The following is a 22,028-nucleotide window of genomic DNA, read 5'->3' as shown; positions in this document are numbered from 1 at the left end:
AGGACGGTGGCTGGGTGGGTTTGAGGAAGGTACTGTGTGAGACTTCTGGGGATAGGGCCATGCCATCTGCAGGCAGGGACATAGGAAGTAGGGCCTTGGCCTGTGGGAGTGGGTGCACAGGGACAGACTGCCATCTGGGTAGGCGTGGCAGGAAGCAATGTAGACAGGAGTGGAGCTGAGACCAAGGCCAAGGGTGAGCTAGGGAGAGCCACCTTGGAGACCAGGGGTAAGAGGGTTTACCGTGGGGTTGGATGGAGGCAGCTGAGTCCTGCCAGGAGTCAAAAGATGGTGGAGCACAAGAGGGCAAGGCCCAGGGTAGGCCCAGGTGAGGGCAGTAAGGGTTGTGGTGGGATTGAGCCTGGGAAACTTGAAGACCCAGAGGAAGTGAACAGAGATGGTGTGCAAAGACCAGCCCTTGCTTCTGCTCACAGCCAGCTCTCTCTTGAACCTGCTCTGGATGACCCCAAACAAACCGCTGTACCTCCCCGTGCCTGATGTGGGAAGATGGAGTGGAGCCAGGGCTTGGGCCAGAAGGAAGGGGCAGAGGTCGCCAGGGCAGAGGCTAGGCCACCTACCTGCACACAGCACACACAAAGCAGTCAGGGTGATAGGTCTTGCCAAGTGCTGACACCACTTCCCCTTCAATGAAGCGGTCACAGCTGAAGCAACGAGTGCCATAGAGCCGCTGGTAGTCACGTGTGCAGATGTGTTCACCCTGTCGTACGAAGAAGCCACCCTCGGCCAGGTCACAGCCACAAGCTGGGGAGAAGATCAAAGGCTGGATTAGCAGACTGACCAACTCACGTTTCAGGGCCAGCAGATCTGACCCCACCTGTTACAAGGTCCTACAAATCCAAATGCCTAAGGTTACCCAGGATGGTACTCCAGGGACAGACACAGGCTTCGCTGCTAGCCTAGAGTCGTGTGTGTTTTTCTTGTAGAAGTTTCCAGAAATAGGCACTGAGGAACTGAGGGCAGGACCAGCTTCCCACCATTTCTAGGGCGTGAAGAGGCTCTTTGGCCTCTAAGACCTTGTGAGCCCCTTCAAGCTGCTTCAGTGTTAGAATGGGTGAGCAGGTGTGTGCGTGTATGTATGCACACGGCAGAGAGAGAGAGGGAGAGAGAGAGGCTGCTCTGGGTTGTCAGTGAGAAGACAGCTGAGCCCATACGTGGTCCCCTAGTCCACAGAGAAACTTCCCAGTGCCTCCCCCTGGTATCTAGTTCTCACAGGTCTCAGCCCCTGGCCCCTGTAACATAGCAAGGCCAGATCCAGAGCAGAAGGAAAACCCACAGGCTCACTGTGAGCCTCTAGTCTCTTGTCTGGACACACAACTCCCGGGAGCGGAGACTGTTGAGCCTAGTGGAGGAGCAGAGAAGACTGCGGGCTGTGGACCGAAGTATCTACTCTGGGACTGCTGGTGAGCAACAGCTGGCAGGCCCCAGGTCAATTTCTGGGGACACAGTGTGCTCCTCACTCACACTCTCCAGCCCCAGAAGCACACGCGAGTGAGCCATTCAGCATCTCAGATAGAATAGCCTAGAAGTTGTCACAACAATGCCATTTGCCGAAACACGGCTCCTGGTACAAAACAAGAGGGACCTTCCATGTCATGTACATGCATGTACATTCCTTACAGCCTATGGCGGCTAGATGCCAGCCTGGAGCCATGCTGGATTCCTTCTCCACACCCAGTCTGGGAATGAAACCCAAGGTTTAATCTTGTCCCACTATAGATCAAACAAATGTTCTTCTGTGAGAACAGGCCACGGGGTTGACAGATTTGCACAGGATTATACCGCTGTGCCTTGGAGACAGACAGTCACAAGTATTCAAGGTGCTGACTCTAGGCTGTGTCTGCTTGCCACAGCTGTGCCAACACTGGTCAGCCCTTGAAAGAGGAATGCGTGCAGAGACATAGAGCCGAGAGAGTCACACTATAACATAGGGAGACAGACAGGCATGCCCCATGCCCTGCAAGACTCCGCTGGCTCCTGGCCCTGCTGCCTCAGCTGCCTCCTGGTTTCTGGCTGCTCTGAGGATCCCAAGGTCACCCCAAGGCAGTGACATCCAAGACCTCTGCTCCTAAAAATAAAAAGTCCAAGTTCACCAGTAACTCAAGTCCCTCGTCGAGACAATGCGCCTCTATCATATTACAGTTAGAGAAGGATCAAGTTAGCAGAGGCCTGGAGGGAGTGGGGAGGTGTTCATTTTTGAGGGACACGAGGGTTGGCAGCAGCTGATGGGAGGGCAGGGTCAGGGTCACTTCTTGGAATTCGTTCTTTCTTGTGTGTAATTCGTATGTCTTTGTGTGTCTATGGAGGCCAGCGGACAACGCTGGACGTCTTCCTCGGCCGCTCTCCATGTTTTCTTTTGAAACAGGGGCTCTCAGATTCAGCTGCGCTGGCTGCCTGGTGAGCTCCAGGGAATCCTCCTGCCTCTGCCTACTCACCAGTGCCGGGCTAAGCCGATGCACACTCACACCTAGCGTTTTCTGCAGGTTCTGGGGTTCTGCATCCAGGCTGTAGATAGTGGCTGCTGCTCTCTGTAGGAAAGTCCCCCAGAGCGGACATGACCTTTTCTCTGGGGATGGGTGGTTTGGAACTGTGTGAGATGACAGAATAGGCTGGCCCTCCAGCCCCCGACTCACACCCGTTCTGTGGAGTCTGCGGCGCAGGCTTTCCTGGCCATGCTGGGAGTGAGGTGCCCATGTGATCGCTTTTTTTTCTCAAGCAGCCCCAGTCACAGTCCTGGGGTGGCTATCACAAAGGATTCTGGAGTTTTTTATCATGTGTGACAGTGGGGAAGGGGCTAGAAAGATGGGGTGTCATTGTGAGAAAGCATCAGGGATGCCCATGACGCCCTCAAACCTGGTGGCTCTTGGGACACCACTGAGAGCCATTGCTGGTGCCCTAGGATGAGGCCTCTGAAGGCTGGTGTCTGGCTCAGCTGAAGGCAGATCCCTCAGGGTCCCAGAATGAGACCCAGTAAGAGCTAGCCCAGGCTGTTTCCCGTCACTACCCCACAGGCCATGTTTCTCCTGTGGAGGCTGACCATCCAAAACTGACAGCACCAGGGGTGTTTTGGGGGTGGCCCCTTCTGCAGAAGATTCTCTTTTCAACACCAGGACTTACTTTATACGCTGTAGCTGGGCCAGGGGACCAGAGTGGAGCGGGTAGTGCTCCTCAAACAGAAGCCCAGGCACCTCTATAGGCTCAGGGGCCAGAGAGGACCTGGAATCAAACCCCTAGATGCTCCTAGTTCTACATCCTTTCTCTAAGGTCAGTCACCAGCCTCTCTCCCTTCCCCCACACACAGCTGTCTTGGTGGGGTCACCTCCCATCTAGGGCAGCTTTATTCTTGTCTGGCAAATTTCTATCTTCAAGGTACAGCCAAATGTACCTCCTCAATGGACTCCTTTCTGGAAGCCTCTGGACGCTCCCTATAGACCTCTATGTCCCAAGGATTTGACTACTATTCTTTCTACCCTCACTGAAGGTCACCATGATGAAGGCAGTGTCAGTCTCCAGACAGCCATGGAAATCATCACTGCCAAGTCAGAGGGCACGGGCATAGTACTTGCCCAAATTGCAGGGATGCATCCGTGGGCTCCAAAACACTATCCCTTTAACACTACCAGCTCTGTGAGACTATACGCCATGTCCAGTACTGCACCCTGTGAGTACTTTTTCTCACATTTCTTAGATGTTGGGGGGAGGTGTGCTTAGTCCCCAGCATGCACATGAAATGCAGGGCAGAGGAGAAGGTTTCAAACACAGACAGGTGTGCTAGAAAAGCTGCACACACAGGCACACCCACTGGAGAGGCCACGCACACAGGTGTACCCTCTGGAGAGGCCGTGTACACAGGCACACCCTCTGGAGAGGCCACGCACACAGGTGCACCCTCTGGAGAGGCCGTGTACACAGACACACACGCTGGAGAGGCCATGCACACAGACACACACGCTGGAGAGGCCATGCACACAGACACACATGCTGGAGAGGCCGCACACACAGGCACACCCGCTGGAGAGGCTGTGTACACAGGTACACCCTCTGGAGAGGCCGTGTACACAGGCACACCCTCTGGAGAGGCCGCACACACAGACACACACGCTGGAGAGGCCGTGCACACAGGCACACTCTCTGGAGAGGCTTCACACACAGGCACATCTACTGAAGAGGCCACACACACAGGCACACCTGCTGGAGAGGCCCTGCACACAGGCACACCTGCTGAAGAGGCCCTGCACACAGGCACACATGCTGGAGAGGCCCTGCACACACAGACACACATGCTGGAGAGGCCCTGCACACAGGCACACCTGCTGGAGGGTCTGCACACAGACACACATGCTGGAGAGGCCGCACACACAGCTTCAGGCCCTCTTCTTATCTTCTTGATATTATTTAAGTTTACTGTTTTTTTAGGCTACTTTTTATAAGCAAGGAAAAATGAGTGACTTTCATTTAGAACGTTAACAGGGCCACTGCAGGAGGGAGGCAGCATCAGTGCAGCAATCCCCCCTGAACACTGCTTGCTACAGATTTTGCACAGCCAGCAAAGGACGCTGGCACTCTGTGCAGTGCCCCAGTGGCTCCAGGATTGGCATCTCTGATTCTGGGCTAGCTTCATGCCTCCACCCCTGCAGACCCAGAGTCTCCCTATCTCCCTGGGAGTACTCCTTTGTCACACTAGACAGTATTCTGGAAAGACACAGGCTCAGGACTCTACAGATGCTCAGGTGTGGCCAGAGAGCTTTCCAGACTCAGAAAGCGAGAAGGGTGGCTGGGAAGCCCAGTTAGGGGTACTCTATGGCCAAGCACAAGGCCAAGTACACACTCACCTTTGCACACGAAGCACCTAATGTGGAAGTACTTGTTCTGCACGCGCAGCACCTCGCCCTTGCACACATTCCCACAGGTGCTGCACAGGATTGCCGTGCTGGCTGGCTTCTCCAGAGGGTCATGAGCAGCCTGGGGCTGCGATACTGCAGGGAGAAAGGAGCCAGGTTAAAATGAGGGACACTCAGCACAGGGAGAGCAAACAGGAGGCCTCCTGGCATGCCCTCACCCTCAGCACTGGGCCCACATAGCATGAGGTGAATGGTCATCCCCTCCTTCCCTCTGGGGTTAAGTGACATTCAAGTTGTATGACAGGTGACAGTTCTGAGGGCCAAGATCATTTGGTAAACCCACTGTGGGCTCTGTGGCTCCTCTACTTAGGGAGTTGTCGTATCCATACGGCTGCATACTTATCTATGATGTCCCAACATATCTCTGTGCACTCCTGGAGTAGCAAGGCAACCATTGTTCCCTCTGGAAGAGCAACTAACCCTTGTTATATTCATCCAGTACAATGTCGACACCCAGAGTCTCAGAGGGACATCACCAACCAGACATCTCAGTGGCCCTGCAGCCCTGGGACCCTTTAGCCTCTTCTTCAGACAGCTGCATCCCTCTGAGAAATGGTCCCACATTTCCTTCGGGTCCCAAAACACCAGACTAAACATTGTCAATAACCCGCAAGAGTCAACCACAGTCAGGTAGGCAGTTGAAGGAGGCATTGAAGACCACCAGTTCAAGAGCCAGGGTTGTGGTCCTAAGACCAGGCACATCCAGGCACCAGGAATGACCCTGTGGCCTACTAAAGCACCTGCAGATGCCAGCACATGGGATGCTGGGCCATGGTATGGAAGCCTCACGTCTGCCACTCAGCAGCCCTGTAACAGGGAAGTATCCAGGAGACTCTCAAGTTTTTACACTAAAGCAAAACTGAGTTTACTAGAAGAACTAAAGAGCCACAGGTCCCAGGTTGCCATACAGGGATCATGTGGGTCTGTGGCCAGAAGGAAGGGACTACCAGGCCCTGGCCTAGAGAGGCCACACACTCGGTTGATGCATAGACTTGCCACTCCAGCAATGGACCCAGATGTATATTGGGACATTATGGCCGTGTATGGGACATGGGGTCTCTGAAGTTCAGACAGGGAGTGAAGAGGCCAAGGAAAGGCCATTGGCTGTCCAGCATGGCCTAATATCATCAATGGACATTTCCTGGGTAGTCAGTTGACACATGATTAAGAAAGAGGTCAGAGAGACACAGTGTAGCTAGTCTTAGGGAGGAAGGACCATGAGCCATGAGAGCTGGCATCTTCAGAAACCAGCAAAGGTGACGTGAGGGTTCCACATGCAGCTATGGAAGGAACAGCCACAGCCTCAATTTCAGCCCAGCAAACCTGCCCAGCTTCAGTCCTCCAGTGCTGTTCACCTTCATTATTGCAGTCACAGGACACACACACACAGTGACAGTGATAGAGGGGACAGAGTGGAGCACACTAGCCATCTGCCCCTCTCCCCTTGCAATGGGCAGGACCTACCACTTGCAACAGCGGTCCACAAGAGTAATCTTAACCAGCTACTGTCTGAACCATCAAGCTGAGAACAATGTAGAGCCATGCCCAGGGACTACAGATGCAGGGTGGGGATCCATGGCCTATAGCCACGAGCCAGAGAACCCGGCTCCTTCCACCACACAACCCTGTGCCATAGCCAGCCATGCAGAAGGCAGGTGTTATCTCTAGTGACATCCTGGCAGCTAAACCACACCTTTGCAGCATGATCCAACAAGCCCAAAATGGGATTGCTCACCTACAGGGGCTGCCTGACCTCTGCCTCTGTCTCCCACCTAGGACTGGCCATAGAAGCCCCTAACCTGTCACTCAGACATCTATCTCGAGGTGCCACTTCAGCTTACCCAGGCCAATAGCTTCTGGGGGTTCTCTTCACCCTCCCTCTTCCACAGTACTTTTCCCACCTCTGTGACCTATGCTAGTCTGAAGACCTCAGTAACAGTGGTGGCCCCTCAGCAGCAGCATGATGCAGCCCACAGCCTTTGCTGTCACAGGCAGCTGGTCTCTATGCCCACATCCTCCCAGCCAGCACCTTGACCTGGCCATGGTGGAACTTCCATGACACTTGCCCCCTCTCCCTTCACTACTGAACTGGATCAGAAATATCTGCCCATACTATAGAAAGCTGGCAGGAGGCCAGAGAGCCAGGGCCTCTGACTCAGCGGGACTTTGAGAGACTCGTGTTGCCAGGGCTTTTGGCTATGTCAATGCTCACAGCTGTGCATGGCTGGTCCAGGGGGGGTCATCCGTGTGAGTCACTCTAGTCCTGTGTGGCTCAGAGATACAGGGTGGGGCAGTGCTCCAGAACGTTTATGCCCTCCCAGTTTGGGACACAAAGGACAATGGGCAGCATCTTCTCTTGATCAGACAAGGCCGGGATTATATGGCCTGAATCTGGCTCAAAGCCAAGGTGAGCAAGAAGTCATCTTCAGATTTTGGGGTCCCATAAGCCGTGGGGTGAGCTGGTCTGGGATACAGTCTCAGCTCTGCCTCTTGTGGGGTGTGACTTTGAGAGAGTTCTTGTCCATCCTACTCCACTCACCCCCAGCTCCCCACCCCCGCCTTTCCATCTGTCCTGCACATCCACCCACCCTCTGACTTCGATCTGTCCTTCCATCTGTCCTTTCCAACCACCCACCCTCTGCTCACATCCCTGGTCCTGGGGGAAACCAGGATCAAGGGCAGAAGGATTTGCTTAGCAACCAGCCCAGCAAACACTGATGTTTTCCATAACAATGACCACCATGTATTCAGGACTATGTGGGGGCTGGGTGTGGCTCAGAAGCACAGCACTTGCCTAGCCTGCAAAGACCCTGAATTCCATCCCCAGCACCAGTTCCTAAGTTACTGGAAATGCATCTGGTTTGAGGGTAGAGCTATATTAAGAGTGTGGATTTGCTGGCCCGATCCCACTCTGCCCACTAGAGCTGCCTGGAGCTGTGGATCTGGTAGTGGTGCTGCCCTCTGGTGGTTAGAAGGAGAGCTGAGCTAGGCCAAGAGAGGAATGCCAGGAAAAGCCTGCTAAGCATCCCTCTAGACTAGTGAACTGGTTGCAGATTTGACGTGCACATCTTTTGCCCCTAGTAGTATTCAGCCCTAGAACCTGATGCAGTTGTGGACTAGCAAGGTCAAGTGTACCCACGGAGAGGTAATAGCAAGCCTGCCCGTCCTGCTTGCTTCCTTCTCATTCCACCCTGTCAGTGCTTCTCAGAGTAGCAGGCAGAATCAGGCCATCTCCAGCTACTTGTGGACAACAAGACAGTCAGACAGATAGGAGGACATCAGGCAAGAAGAGTCTCCGACTGTCCCGTGCGGCATTGGGCATCTATGAGGGGAGGGGGAGACAATGACAGGGAGCTGAATGCTGGCAGAGGAGGAGTACTCAGGATGCAGGGATTTGGTGTGGTTCATCCAGTGACCCTAAAACCACGAAGCAAAGCTGAACAAGCTGTCCTTGAAGGTCAAAGACAGCCTGGCAACCAGGGGCACATAACTGTTAAGAAAAAGCAATCTTTTCAACTAATAAACTACCCGAACAAAGCCAACAAAGACCTAGGCGCCTCTGAGGCAGACATCTCTGTCCTTGCTTGGCTTGGGCTGGGCAGGGCACAGATTCCCCCTTCCCTGGCTCCAGGCCAGATGCTGTGAAGTCAGTCACCAGAGAACACAACAGTGTAACTTGTAGCCTTCTTTTCAGCACCCTCCTGAGGGGTCTGTTTAGCCCTCCTGACACCCCTGTGAAGCCAACATGGTGCTTACCTCACAAGCAAGAAACTTGAGGCCAAAAGCAGCTGAATAGGACATGGTCAGCCATGCCAAGACTTGGAAAGACCAATCAGGAGGGGGCAGGGAGGCAATCCTGAGGCTCATAAGAGGGCCAATAATCCAGGGGACCCAGAATTTTCAAATGTCTTTGGTGAGTCCAAATCATCCCATAGCTGTTTATCCCAGTGACTTTGGCTGGATACATGGCTGGGACCTGACTATGTCTGTCCCATCAGAGGGCCTCTCTCTGGGCTGCATTTGAGAGAGCAGGCATCACTCAAGGCCTGAAACCCTACATCTTGTTCCAACTTGGGAGGAAGGGGCTTCGCAGGACAGAAGGCTTGCTCCCTCCCAGGAGGCTGATCTGGGGCCTAGAATCAGTAGAGCCGAGGAATGAAACCCTTGAGCATCTTGGTCCGAGGTGAAGCATCCTGGCATCTCCCAAAGGAGCAGCTGATAAGGCACCCACACTCCCAGCTTCATCAGACACCAGCTTCATTTCTAGGCATCTATGCTCACTTTTCAGGGCCTGTCAATCTCCAGCGTCCCCTGCCAACCCCAGCTCTAGTTCACAGAATCACAGCTGGTGGTTTCTTCTGGGCTTCCTAGTCATTCCTGGATATGCACGGGCTCCTTAGAGCCTGAGCTGAAGGCCTCTGGGTCTCCACCTCCGCCTTAAGAGCAAACCCCTGTGCCCCTGCCTCTAGAAAGTTCTCCAGGATTTCCCCAGGCTGGCAGGCCTTCACACCTGACTGCAGGCACCTGGGCATGGCATCTGCATGCTAGAGGGTCACTGCCATCTGTCTGTCAACTGCCCCAGACAGGGAAGGCCTTGGAAGGAGTCAAGTGACTCAAAGCCTATCATGATGGACTTGCGGGATTGAGATGAGGCAGAAATCTCTTGTATGCCTCCAGCAGGGCAGCAGAGAAACCCCTGGGCATAGAAGGTGACTTAGCATTAAGCAGAACTGGATGCTGATCCCTGAGGAGCTACGGAGGGACCGTAAACACATGTCACCAAGGGAAAGCAGCCAATCTGGAAATGCTGCAGCCCATGATTTCCACCACAGTTTTCTGGAAAAGGCAAACCTGGCAACAGTTGGTAAGTGACTGCCGGGTGAGGTGGCGCACGCCTCTAATGCAAGCACTTGAGGCACACTCAGCCAGAGCTCTGTGAGTTCAAGGCCAACATGGTCTCTAGAGCCGGTTTAGGGTTGGGAGAGGGGAATGAACTGGGAAACTCTAAGAGCAGCCTGATAACACTGGAAAGGTGGAGGCATGTCATAGTATCTGTCTAAATCCACAGGACCTACAAAACGAGCATGGAACCTAATTCAGTCACAGACATGTTAATGGTGTATGTCAATGCTGTCCCAGAGGTCCTAATGCACATATTACAGCATTGCAAGATGTGACAACATGGAAAAGCCATGCTGGGAACTCTGCCCTTTCTGTCAATTGCAAGGAAATGCTACACCCAAGGCCTAAATACAAGTGTGCAAGATTGTTGCTCCGTAATTTCTAGATCGACTCTAATAGGTGGTTAACAACCTCTTACTGTGATAATAACAAGAAGTGTCAACTCAAGTGGTAGGGATCAGTCACACCAGGCTGTGACTACTTATACTTAAGCCCTGTGACAATGAACCCCCAGCGCCAGGGAGCCTTGTCAGAGTAAAAAGAACAGGTTATGGAGACCGTCAACTTTAACTCTATCTGTGAGGACAGCACCCACAGGACTTCACTGCAACTCACACCTCTTATCCCCACAGCTAGACTCCAGCTGGGCACCTGCCCTAGAGCCTGGAGAAGCCGAGAAAGAGTCGGCTGAATGATATTGGAGAAATGGCCAGACTCTCAAAGCCTGTTTGTATAAACCTGCAAATTGGGGCTAGTCTGAAGAATTCTGAAGGTCACACTGAGGTAGAGAAGCGCCCTGTGGTGTCTGACAGAGGTGGCATCTGGGGACAAAGCTCCCTCCTGGGCTCAGAGGCCAAGATGCTATAGGCTGGGTCAGGAAGGGATTACAGAAAAGGGAAACTATCTCTTAAGGGATCGCAATGCCTGCAACAGGGCCCACACACAGTCCTTGAAAGGCTAAGTGGATATTCTAGGTTCTCAAAGTCCTGCAGTCCCTCCTCATCAAACCTGGGGCGGCACCATGTGTCACATGTATATATGTTATCTCCAGCTTCTCCCATGGGATCCCGAGCAAGGATGCTGTCAAAAAGCTCTGCCTTGCCGTTCCCATTGCCCAGTCACCGGCCCATCCTTCAGTGATACCAGTCATCGGGAACTCTGCAAACTCTGCCAACTTCCCTGTGTAAGTCATGCCTGCAGGGCCAGTGCCGTGACCCTAAGGACATTAACAGTTCCCCTTTTCCTTCCTTAATTTTCCTGATCAACACTTCAGACCTTATCCAGTGCAATGAACCATACTGGACCTTGGAAGACCAGTATGGTCCAGCGAGCAAGGCAAAAGGTCCTGGTCCTGGACACGCTCCAGTGTGGACCCCACCTCACCATAAATGGCCAGCCACCTCCTATAGAAGAGGCTGGGTGTGGTCCCACCTAGGAGAATGACTCAGTGTGGGTCTGAGGCTGGTCTGGAAATCACTGGCAGAGATAGATGTGCCAGCGGGACACCACATACACACATGGCAGGAGGGGCTACATCAGGCACATGAGCTGTGGGGCAGCCAAACTCCTGTTTGACCTGGATGGCCAAGCACTAGCCGTGCTGAAATCCCTGAGTCTTTTCAACACTTTATTCCCTTGCATGGCCTGACTCCCATACTGTGTTCCATCCTTGCCTAAGCACCAGTGGTCCCTGGACCCTTGAAGAGGGGCCCGGACCTGGCTAGAAGTCAGAAGCCCAGGTTGATTATACTTTCTATTTTCTAGGGTAGGAGGAGAGGTAGAAAAGGCGGGTCAGCCAAAGCGAGGGTTGTTAATGGCTGTCACACTCTAGCGGCCAAGGGAGCTCTGGAGAGTCTTTCAGCTGCTGCTGAAACACAAACGGCTGCTCTGGGGTTCCTGAGTGTTCTTTGTTCTAAAGATACGAAGCGAGGTTTTTGTGACCAGGCATTTCTCGGTCCCGTGGCTCTGGTTTATCCACAGAGAGGGGTGTAATGTCTAAGTCCCTCTCCCTTTCAGGTGGTTCTGTGACAATGAGCTGGGAGGACGCTCTAGGTGGAAAGCCGATATCACAGTGTGGTGAACCCACGGTAGGCAGGAGAGCCTCTAAAAGTGACATGGGATGGAGGCTCGGGCTGGGAAGTACCTTCTGGGACAGGAGAAACCACACTTTGCATGCTGGCCTGGATCCCTGTGGGTGGTTGTCAACTGATCTGTCTGTGTCCCACTTCTGCCACTCATGCCCTTCCAGGGGCACATGGTGTCAACCAGTGTCTCAGGGCTGTGAAGACTCTGAAGGAGCCCTGAACACACCAAAATCCACGACAACCTGCAGAGGACAGCTTCATCTGTGTTGCAGGACATGAACAACACGCTATCATTGGGTGTAGATGCCCAGGGACAGGGTGGGAAGAGTACAGGGTCTCTGGTGGTTGTAACAAATCCCCCAGGTTGTAAGGGACAGAGGAAGCCCGGAGTATGTGAGGTCCTGAATGAATATGTATTGTTAACATAGGTATAGCCATGTCAGGTGCCAAAGTACCATCCGTGGGAAAAGGGCAGAGCCTTCCCTCCTGGCTCAAGTGAAAATGTTTTTGTTTTTGTTTTCTTTTAAACACTGCTTGGCCCATTATATCTAGCCTTTTCTCGGCTAACTCTCGCACCTGGACTAGCCCATTTCTAATAATCTGTGTAGCCCACGAGCTGGCTTACCAGGAATGATCTTAACCTGCGTCTGCCTGGAGTGGGAGAATCTCAAGTGAAAATGTTGATAAATGTGTGCAGAAAATGTCCACCAGGGGGCTGGAGAGATGGCTCAGTGGTTAAGAGCATTGCCTGCTCTTCCAAAGGTCCTGAGTTCAATTCCCAGCAACCACATGGTAGCTCACAACCATCTGTAAAGACGTCTGGCGCCCTCAACTGGCCTTCAGGCAAACAGACAGAATATTGTATACATAATAAATAAATAAATATTTAAAAAAAAAATGTCCACCATAGCTTTCTCTCCCCTAGATGCTTACAGCTCGGAAACTGTTCCCTATAGCGACTGCTCCTGTTGAGATTAGCTGAAGTCCCCATTACTTGTTCACCTCTCTATAATAACCCTGTTGCTTGGTTCATCCGTGGGCAATAAACCCACTTCTCTGTTCAACTCTATATAATAACCATGCTGAGTTTCTGGGGTGCTGAGCCTTCTCCATGAGAAAGCCCGGTCCACCTAAACCCAGCATTTCTGTCTGTCTGTGGGTCTGCCTTTTCTTCAAGTCAAGTCACTGGGAACTGTGCAGGACTGCACCAGGGGCATTGTGGCTGGGTACGACCCTAAGACGCCTGGATGAGCAAACATAAGACCTAGGTGCTGCTTTCTTGAAAAGGGGGTTTTGCTCCCCAGAATCATCCTCAGCAGCCCCATCCCTTGTCCACAGCAGCCACACTCAGGCCAGCCTCCTGCAGCAGATCCTCCACCTTCACACACCATGGAGTGACATACAGATGACACCATCTACCCAGGCTCACCCAACAGCCCTGCTGCAGAGGCTCTCCCCACCTGCCCACACCCAGATCTCAGACTCTAGCCTCCAGAGCTATGTTTCTGAAGTCACCCCGTCTGTGGCGTCTTTTGGCAGAGCTACAGAAATCTTAAACACCAACGTTGTAAGTGACAGAGTCAATAGTACCCTTGTGATCCATCCATTGCCATTCATTATGGAATGTCCACACGACAGTGGCTATACAGGGCTGGCCCATAACGGGGGGTTGATAGAAAGAAACAACTGAGATGGTCTCCTCCAGAGGCAAGGTCTGGGAAGAACACAGCTGAGAAGCAGCCTCAGCTGCTCCATCTGGCCATGGCTCCCAGGGAACACTAGCTTCAGCCCTATCTCTTGCAGCCTCAAGCAGCGGTCAACATCGTCAGCCACCATAACCTGCAGGATGGCATTTCATTGCCAGACAATTCAGCCTCTCAGGACCAAGGGCATCTGCTCTCACAGTGGCCTGCAGATCAGGGACATGTGGCCATCTGCCCCCACCCAGATCATCAGTGTCCAAGCCATGCAGAAGGCCTGTTGTGGCTTCTGCCCAGTGTGTCCCCATGTCACACCACCTTGTGCTTCAGCAGCAGAAGCAGCAGCAGCAGCAACTGCCCACACAGACTTCTCAAATCTAATAGGAAACAGGAAGTGCATCTGGGGCAATCAATCACCTCCTCACAACTGGTCCAGTCCTGGGTCATTCTGCCACAACCTAACTCAGGGATGCCAATATTTGATTAAACCGGCTCTGTTTCCCCGGATGGGCTCCTTCTCGAGTGGGAACCTGACAATAGGTATATCCTGGCTATAACTTAGCTGCTCCCAACTCCCCACCAGGCCTCTGGAGATAGGTGGCTAGCAGATAGCACCCAGTCTGGTGGGTGCAGTAGACCAGCTGTAAGCCTTCATGCAGCCCAAATGGTCCTGAAAGTCTTGGCCCTGAGTTCAACACAAAGCGATGAGGGGATAAGTGGCCCCAACTCAGGGCGCCCCTGAATCAGTAGCCCTAAAATGATCAGCTCAGGGCTGGAGAGGCAGCTCAGCCGGTTTAGTGCTCGCTCAGCTAAAATGCACGAAGCCTGGGTTTGGCCCCCAGCGCTGTATAAATTGGGTGTGGTGGCAAGCTCCTGTAAATCCTAGTCCTCAAGAGCATCTAGGTCATCTTCCAGTACACGGCAAGTCTGAGGTCAGCCTGGTCTATGTGAGAACTGATGTAGAAACAAATAAATGCACTGGATTGGAGCAGACTGGTCATCACCGGCACGGGCTCATTCAGGTCATGAGATGACACCCAAGTTTCAAATGTGCCTGCTGGGTGTGAGCACACACTTGGCACTCAGTTTGGCTTGCCACCAACTAGTGTCACCTATAGGTCATCTAAGGGATCTAAGGCTTAGAGGGTGCTGTAACCTACAAGGCCATACAGTTTGAGACAAACAGGCAGGGATGGGCCTTGATGCTCCCCTGAAGGCTGGTTCCCTAGCCCTCTGACTCCTTCCCCTTGACTTCTTGGCTCTTCTAGTGTCCTCTTCAGTGGGTCCAAGGAAGGCTGGTGTTGGGAAGGCATTTCCTGAGCAACTAATTAAAGCTGAGATCGGAACTGCTGGCTGGGAACCTGGAAAGCTGACCTATAACCGGGCTGAGGTTCTGACAGGCCATGCCTAAGAAGTAGGCTTCCGGGCAACTTGAGCATGCCAACAGGGTCCAGTCACAGAGCACGAGGTTAATAAAGGGTGGACAAGGGTACACCAACACGCCGTCACGGCATGCCAGCTTGACCAGTCCTGGCCAGGCCAGTTTCCGGAGACATGGAGACAAAAATATCTTGTAATTACATGAGTTCACTGTTGTTAGAGACCCAAAGAGAAGCAAGGGTTGAAGGACATGACAGTCCCCAGTGCCCTGTGCTGTTGGTGGCCATTCTGATTCTAGGTGCCATAGTAAGGTGAGACTACACAGTGATATCCTCTCCTAGTGTGGAAGCCACACCTGTCCTGGGAGGCCCTATCTTCACAATCAATGTCCAGAGTGCCTACAGAGCTCTAAGGAAGGGATTTATTCAGCTCAAGGTGCTTCGAGACATGGTTGCTTTCACCTCCAACCCTGGGAGGCTCCAACCCCTTATTTCCGACATTCTAGTGGAGGTTGGGTGCTGCTTCATTTTGATTGGCCTGTGCCTGGTTGGTGCTGTTAAATACAGTTAGAGGTCTGCATTGGAGACAAAGGCTTCTCCGCCTAGTTTTGAGCTGGCTACCAGCTGTGAGCGCTTTGAGAGCTTCCTGTCACACCTGTGACCGGTGGCTCCCCTGTCACCCTCCGAGTGGCACCATGGCTGCTTCACAGGGCTCTTCGCAGCACCAAGGGCTTCAGCGCTGACGAAGCCTGATTTCTCTGGGTTTCCCTCCATGGTTCATGCTCTTGGAGTCATTTCTAAGAAACTGTCGCCCAATCCAAGATAATGAATATTTATCTTATTTTTTTAATCTTAGCCTTTGCATTTCAGCTCTTTCTATAACTTTCCATAAATAGAATGGCCTCTCCCCTGCGCTGAGTGTCTCAGCAGATGCCGGCTCTCTGTAGTCTCCTCCCAGCTTCTTCTTCTGAGGAGCGGTGGTGTGGTTTGCAGTTGTCCCAGGGTGGGATGTGGTGCTGTGTTCTTGCTATTGCTGTCTGCTCATTGTGATGGGTAAGCTGAATGTATCCGCTCCCCACAGAGAAGACAGTCATTTAGGAAATGGACATGGTCACATGTCCCCAGCTCCAGCATCCGCAGTATATTCAGAATAGCATGGAAGCAGGGTACTAAGAACCAGCCACCAGGCCCAATCCAGCCAAACTGAGGCCAGGAGTGAGCACTCCTTCCTTGGACCATCTGGTGGAGTAGCCACTGATTTTTCTTTTGGGAGTGCAATATTATGCAAAATAGCTTTATGTTAACTTGGCATAAGCTAGAGTTATCTGAAAGGAGGGAATCTCAATTGAGAAAATGCCTCCATAAGATCTGGCTGTAAGGCATTTTCTTAATTAGTAGTTGATGGGGGAACAAGGATATGGGTTAGGGTCCTTGCTGTTGGAAAGACCCTACAGATCAGGGTCAGGCAGAGATGCCAGAGAAGGATGCCTGGATCCTACTCCCTAGAGATCTGCTAGGCACTGTGCCTGGTTCTCATAGGAGGGTGGGAGCATTGTTAATAGAGGCACAAGCCTGGCCAGAGATGGCTACCCTGAAGCCTGCACAACTGCAGGCCATTTCAGACCTCTATTCTGGGTCCAGTTCCTTTCCAATCTCCCCTTCTCTCTGGGCCCCCAGACCTGTCCCACCATGCTCACCCTGAAGGCCTTCCTACCAACACACAACCCTCTAGACTTAATGCCTTAATCTCAGAGGCATGACATCCCCATACCAGGAGAAAGGACGTTCCTATTATAATCCCTATTGACTGGCTTCCTTGGTGTAACTGTCAATGCAGTGGGGCCTGTTTACTACAGAACAGTCACAGTGGCCTTGACCCTTTCTCCCATATACTAGTTATCCTTTCACCAGCTGTGACCACCACAGTACTTCCAGACACCGTTAAATGTGTCCTGGGGAACAGCAAGACCCCTTAGATAACCACCACTTTAAAGAAAAGAAAGACTGATGGAGACAGAGGTTGGGGAAGGAGGGAGCAGGCACAGAGAACCCACAGCCCAGCAACTCCACCCCAAACATAGGTCAGAGGGGCTGGCCTTCCTTCCTGTGAGCCCCAGTTTCTTCATCTATAAAAAGGGGTCACCCACCTCCTCCCACACACTGTGAAAGTCCCCCGAGCCTATATATGATTGACATGATTGACACCTATAGGTGTTGGCTTTCACCATAACCACGAGACAACGAGCTGGATAGCACTCCCTTCACTCAGACTCCACCCTCCGAGCTCAACCATGGGTCTCAAGATCATTCTTTCTCGCTAGAAGCTGAGTCTTCCTCCCTGGCTGACTGGAGTGAACACACAGCTATTCTGAGCTTTACCTGACCCTCCTCCAGGCATCCCCATGGAGCGGCCTCCTCCGGAAGTGCCAGTAGCGCTCCTTCCAAGCCTAGGCCCAGCAATGTGGAGACTTCAGGTGGCATCTGGGAGAGTGGAGAGCCTCTAAGGCATTTGTGGCTGACACATCTCCCAATCACATGCCAGAGAGTCACGTGGCAACTACCACCCCCAAGGCCAAGGCAGGGCAAAGCCAAGCTCTTCCTGGAACACTGAAATAGCATCCTGCCACACTGCTGCTCCAGAGATGCACCTGTTTTTCAGTATCCGGAAAGGGAACTCTGACAAGGCACTGGCCGGGTGGCATAACTGCTAGCCCCTGGGTTTGTGCCAAGGACAGTGAGTTTACAACCCCTCAGGGCTCTAGGTAGAGGGGGTCACAGCCTGTATCAGTGTTCCCAGATGCCTTAACAGCACCACCAAGGGGCACAAATAAATGTTTACAGCCCTGCTTTCCAGAGCTGTTGGACTATTAAGAGACAGGGAATGCCAAGTGGGAAGAGAGATAACCTAGGCATAGTGAGCCTGGCCTCTGGTGCCCTGTATATGGAAATGCCAAGTGGAAAGAGTGACAGTCTGGGCATGCTGAGGTCAGTGCCCTGTGGGCAGGCTATCCCGGGGATGCTACAGGCTAAGCTCAGCCTGCCCATCCTGCCCACATGCCTGGTGCTCACTGAGAAAGGGAATGCATAGGGGACCGTGATCTCTACATCTGGTACTCATTTCTACACTCTGTCTGCATCTCCCCTATCATAGGAATAACTGCCATGGCCGGTGGCCTCAGGGACAGGAACAGGGACACAGAGAGGGGAAGGAGGCAAAGATTGTCACAGGTGACCTTCCTGTGGAGTCTGGCTCTGGGAATCAGTGATGCCCACACATGGGGTACAGATGAGCTCCTGAAGGAGGGTCTGTGAGGAAAGAGATGGAGAGGAGAGAAAGAAATCCCAGCCTTAGAGTTGAGTCCTGGCAGGGGGTGGAGTTATGTGTCTGCATCCTGCCCCATGCACCTTGTGTTGGAGAGAACAGGGTCCTCTGGAAGGTGGACCTCAGCTCTAGCTTTCTGAGTGGCACAAAAGACGGTGTGACATAGACCCAGGAGCATCCTTAAGCCTCCCGTGTGCTGAAGCACCTTGTCTCTGCTCACCAGTGGGGTGATGGGGCCCCAGGAGTTAACAGTGACTGCCTCATCGGCCACCATGCCTTCCCCACCAGTCATAGCACACAGTCTCCCTGCTTGTCCATTCTCAATTGTGTGACTGGGCAAGAGAAGCCCCACCTCCAGCCAATTGGCTTAAGCTAATGTGAAATCTGAATACTCCACTCTGAGGGTTAAGTTTGCTTGAGGGATGAGGGAACGTTGGCCTGGGCTTTGGGGAAGAATACTCCCCTGCCCCAGGTCCTCCAGGATATGCCCCATTTTCTTCCTGAGGCTTTGGGATGAGGATGTGAGGGAGATGTGCTGAGACACTATTCCTGCACTCCATGGAACCTTCTGTGCTAATGCAGAAGGTCTCAGAGAGACAGAACTTCTCTCCTCACATCTCTAAGCCCGGAGGGTGGAGTGAGGGGCCTCAGCCTCTTGCACTATGTCCTCCGTCATTGGCTAGTGGCTTTCAAACTGCTCACACAAATGGACCTGCACACTGCAAACAGCGCGCGCGCATGCGCGCGCGCGCACACACACACACACACACACACACACACACACACACACACACGTATATTTACCTGCAGTGGGTAGAGTTCAGCACTCTAGAACCCACAGCCTCTCACTATTAGGAGTGTTTTCCTGTCCTGTGACTCTGTACAAGCAAGTTCATGTGGTTGGTCTGGACCATGGCTCATGGGCAGAAGTGACCATGTGACCCATTCCCCTTCCAAGCCTGAGCAAGCAAGTCTGGTCACTCCTGCTATGCCTCTGTGACTGTGGCAGGACACATGAGGCAGCCTGTGGGCCTAGGAGGATGGTGAGAGAAGGAACAGAGGTCCCACACACCCAGCAAGAGCAGCTCTCCAGCCCACTGCACACCCTCACAAGTGGTAAGAATTCACCGTTGGGGCTAGAGAAATGTCTCGTCAGTTTAGAGCACTGGCTGTTCTTACAGATTACCTGGGTTGAGTTCCCAGCACCCAATAGTAGCTCAAAACCATCTGTAACTCTAGTTTCAGGGGATCTAAGCCTCTCTTCTGACTTCTGTGGGCACCAGACATCTACATGGTGCATATACATACATACTACATGCAAGCGAAACACTCATACACACAAAGTAAATAAGTCTCTTTTTTAAAAAAGAATTTGTTGTCAATGAATGCCTGTGACCTTGGACTGTTCTGCTGTAGGTATATCAGTGTCCTGGGTCACCTGAGACAAATCATTGCTGACTAGGTACTAAGTATAACAGTTCTAGGGATCAGAGGCCAAGTGAGGGGTCACCGGGAAGTTCAGGAGTAGGTAGGACCAGGCTTCTCTGGACATTCAAGGGGAGATTCCATCCTTGCCTCTCCAAGCTGCTATGATTGCCTGACTCCCATCTCAGCCTCTGGGGTGATTTTCCTTCCTTATGGAGCTGTCTGTACTCTCCCCTTTCTTGTAACTGTCTGTGACAGCACTTGGGGGGAGGGCTCTGTCACATGATCCTGGGCAGTCTCCTGTCTCAGCGTTCTTACCCACCTGTGATTCTCCTGTTTTCCAACTAAGATGACAATTGCAGGTTGCAGGGCTGGTTGGCTTGTTTGTTTGTTGGCTTGTTTGTTTGTTTGTTTGTTTTCCCAGCCTCCCATACTTAGTAATGGTTTGACTAATGCGATATTAAGTGTGTGCCGGTTCCCCTCAAAGCCACACTTGTCCTTATTGTGAGAGATGTGCTCTGCTGTTTCCTATTCAGTTCAACTTCTTATGTAAAGCCTGCTGCTGCGCGACCCACTAAACTGATTTCATGCCAGAGAATGGGTCGCCACCTGCAGTGCAGAACATTCTATCCCAACCCCCACAGCTGGCCTGGCAGGGTGGGGGCCACAGCCTGAAGAGCAAGATTTCAAGGGAAGAAGTGAGCCATTTACAAAAACCCACAGTAGAGCCTCCACCCCACTCCATCCCACCAGGACACTTTACCTACTCTCCATACTTGGCTTCATGCCAGAGTCCACGACTGCTGCCTGTACCCTACCAGCACATAGGTACCAGCTCAGACCCACAGGAGCCTGAGTTTCTGAGAGAGAAGCGTTTGCTGAAGGAAGCAAAGGCTTCGGTATCATGGTGTAGCTATCCAACTCATCTCTCTCTCTCTCTCTCTCTCTCTCTCTCTCTCTCTCTCTCTCGCACGTGCACGCTCTACTGATGGGCTGGGAAGTGTCCCACCCTAAGAATCCCTTATTTGCATTTTCACACAGCCCACCACAACCTGACGCCCAGTGTCGTGACTTCCACTGACTTCGGAAGTACACCTGAACTCAGGATATTTGCATATGCATAACGGGATGGAGGGGACCCTGGCCTAGACTTCAGATTCATTTGCCTTGCGTCGCTCTTCTGCAGTCTGAAGGTAACTTGACATCATATTTTAAATAATTTTGTGCACAAAAATGAAGGTGCATGCTGTGGAATTTTCCATTTGTGGCATCGAGCAGGAACACCAAAAGTTCAGGGTTTGGAGCATTTGAGTTTTGTATTTTCAGCTGAGGCATCCTCCAACTAGGCTAACAGCTTCACCTTTTTTTTTTTTCCTGGAACTAGCTCTTCTAGACCAGGCTGGCCTCACACTCACAGAGATCCGCCTGCCTCTGCCTCCTGAGTGCTGGGATTAAAGGTGTTCACTACCACTGTCTGGCTACATCTTCACTTTTGAACGTGGCTTAAAACAAGTAAATTCAGGTACCAGAAACACGACACCACAGAGATTTTTCAATGTGTCTTTAAAGTATATAAGACATCAATGGCTCTTTATGGACAAACACACTCGGGATCGGAGGAGCCTGAGACTTTGCCTAGGCTCTGGTAAGGAATGTCAGCCCTCTCTTAAGGCCTGGACCCCCGTCAACCTCCCTGGGAGACCCACATACTCTCAAAGCCAGGGAACAGTTCACTGCTGTCTTCTCAATCACCGCAGCAAACCCACTGCCTCAGCTCTGCCATTTCATTCTCTTACCCAGCACCCTATGACCTTTTCTTGGGGCCTATCTGCCCACATGTAGATCAGGGATGTGTCCCACTTGGGTTGCAGGAGGCTGAGGAGATGTGCCGGGGCGTGGCTGACCCTCAGGGCAAGCCTCTTCTGTCAGTTCCTGTCTATATCCAGGCCAACTGGCACAACGTCCCGTGAATAACAGGCATTGATTCCCCCACAGCTCCAGAGAGCAAAGGCACCAACTTGATGAATGCCAGGCCCGCATCTCCTCTGTGACCTAGGGAGGGCCTTTCCCCATTTCCTTCCGGCCTTGTTGGTCACAGGCCATCGGACTGTCCTTGGCCTGTGGCTGTACCACTCCCATGGCCATACCATGACCTCCTGGCTTTCCTCTTCTAGGGACAACAGTCAGACTAGATGGGGCCACCCTATGTCAAGAACTCATATTGACTGGATGTCTACAGCGGGGCAGAAGCTGGCAATCAGGGAAGCCTCTGGAGTGTGCCCCACCCCCTAGCATCCTTC

The 22,028-nt window shown here is 52.5% G+C and overlaps 1 protein-coding gene across 19 annotated transcripts in view; it reads right to left on the bottom strand.

Annotated features, from left to right (window-relative positions):
* Window positions 1-22,028, bottom strand: part of LOC121459804 (actin-binding LIM protein 2) — a 123,945-nt gene that overhangs the window by 78,298 nt on the left and 23,619 nt on the right. For 10 of the 19 annotated variants that reach the window (XM_041669813.1, XM_041669820.1, XM_041669810.1 and 7 more), the window contains exons 1-3: window positions 17,361-17,450; window positions 4,848-4,991; window positions 576-759 (exon numbers count right to left, since the gene is read on the bottom strand). In XM_041669813.1, coding sequence (XP_041525747.1) covers window positions 576-759; window positions 4,848-4,991; window positions 17,361-17,385 — 353 coding nt within the window. In that variant the 5' untranslated portion in view covers window positions 17,386-17,450. Of the gene's footprint in view, window positions 1-575; window positions 760-4,847; window positions 4,992-17,360; window positions 17,451-22,028 lie in introns of those variants that run through there. The other 9 variants (XM_041669827.1, XM_041669811.1, XM_041669819.1 and 6 more) reach the window with 5 other exon arrangements.

Source organism: Microtus oregoni, unplaced genomic scaffold, assembly GCF_018167655.1.
Source record: "Microtus oregoni isolate MIOR12 unplaced genomic scaffold, Mior012 000019F_ref0000042, whole genome shotgun sequence".
Lineage (NCBI taxonomy): Eukaryota > Metazoa > Chordata > Mammalia > Rodentia > Cricetidae > Microtus > Microtus oregoni.
The sequence above is the reverse complement of the archived record's forward strand: the minus strand, read 5'-3'. Positions and strand labels throughout refer to the sequence as shown.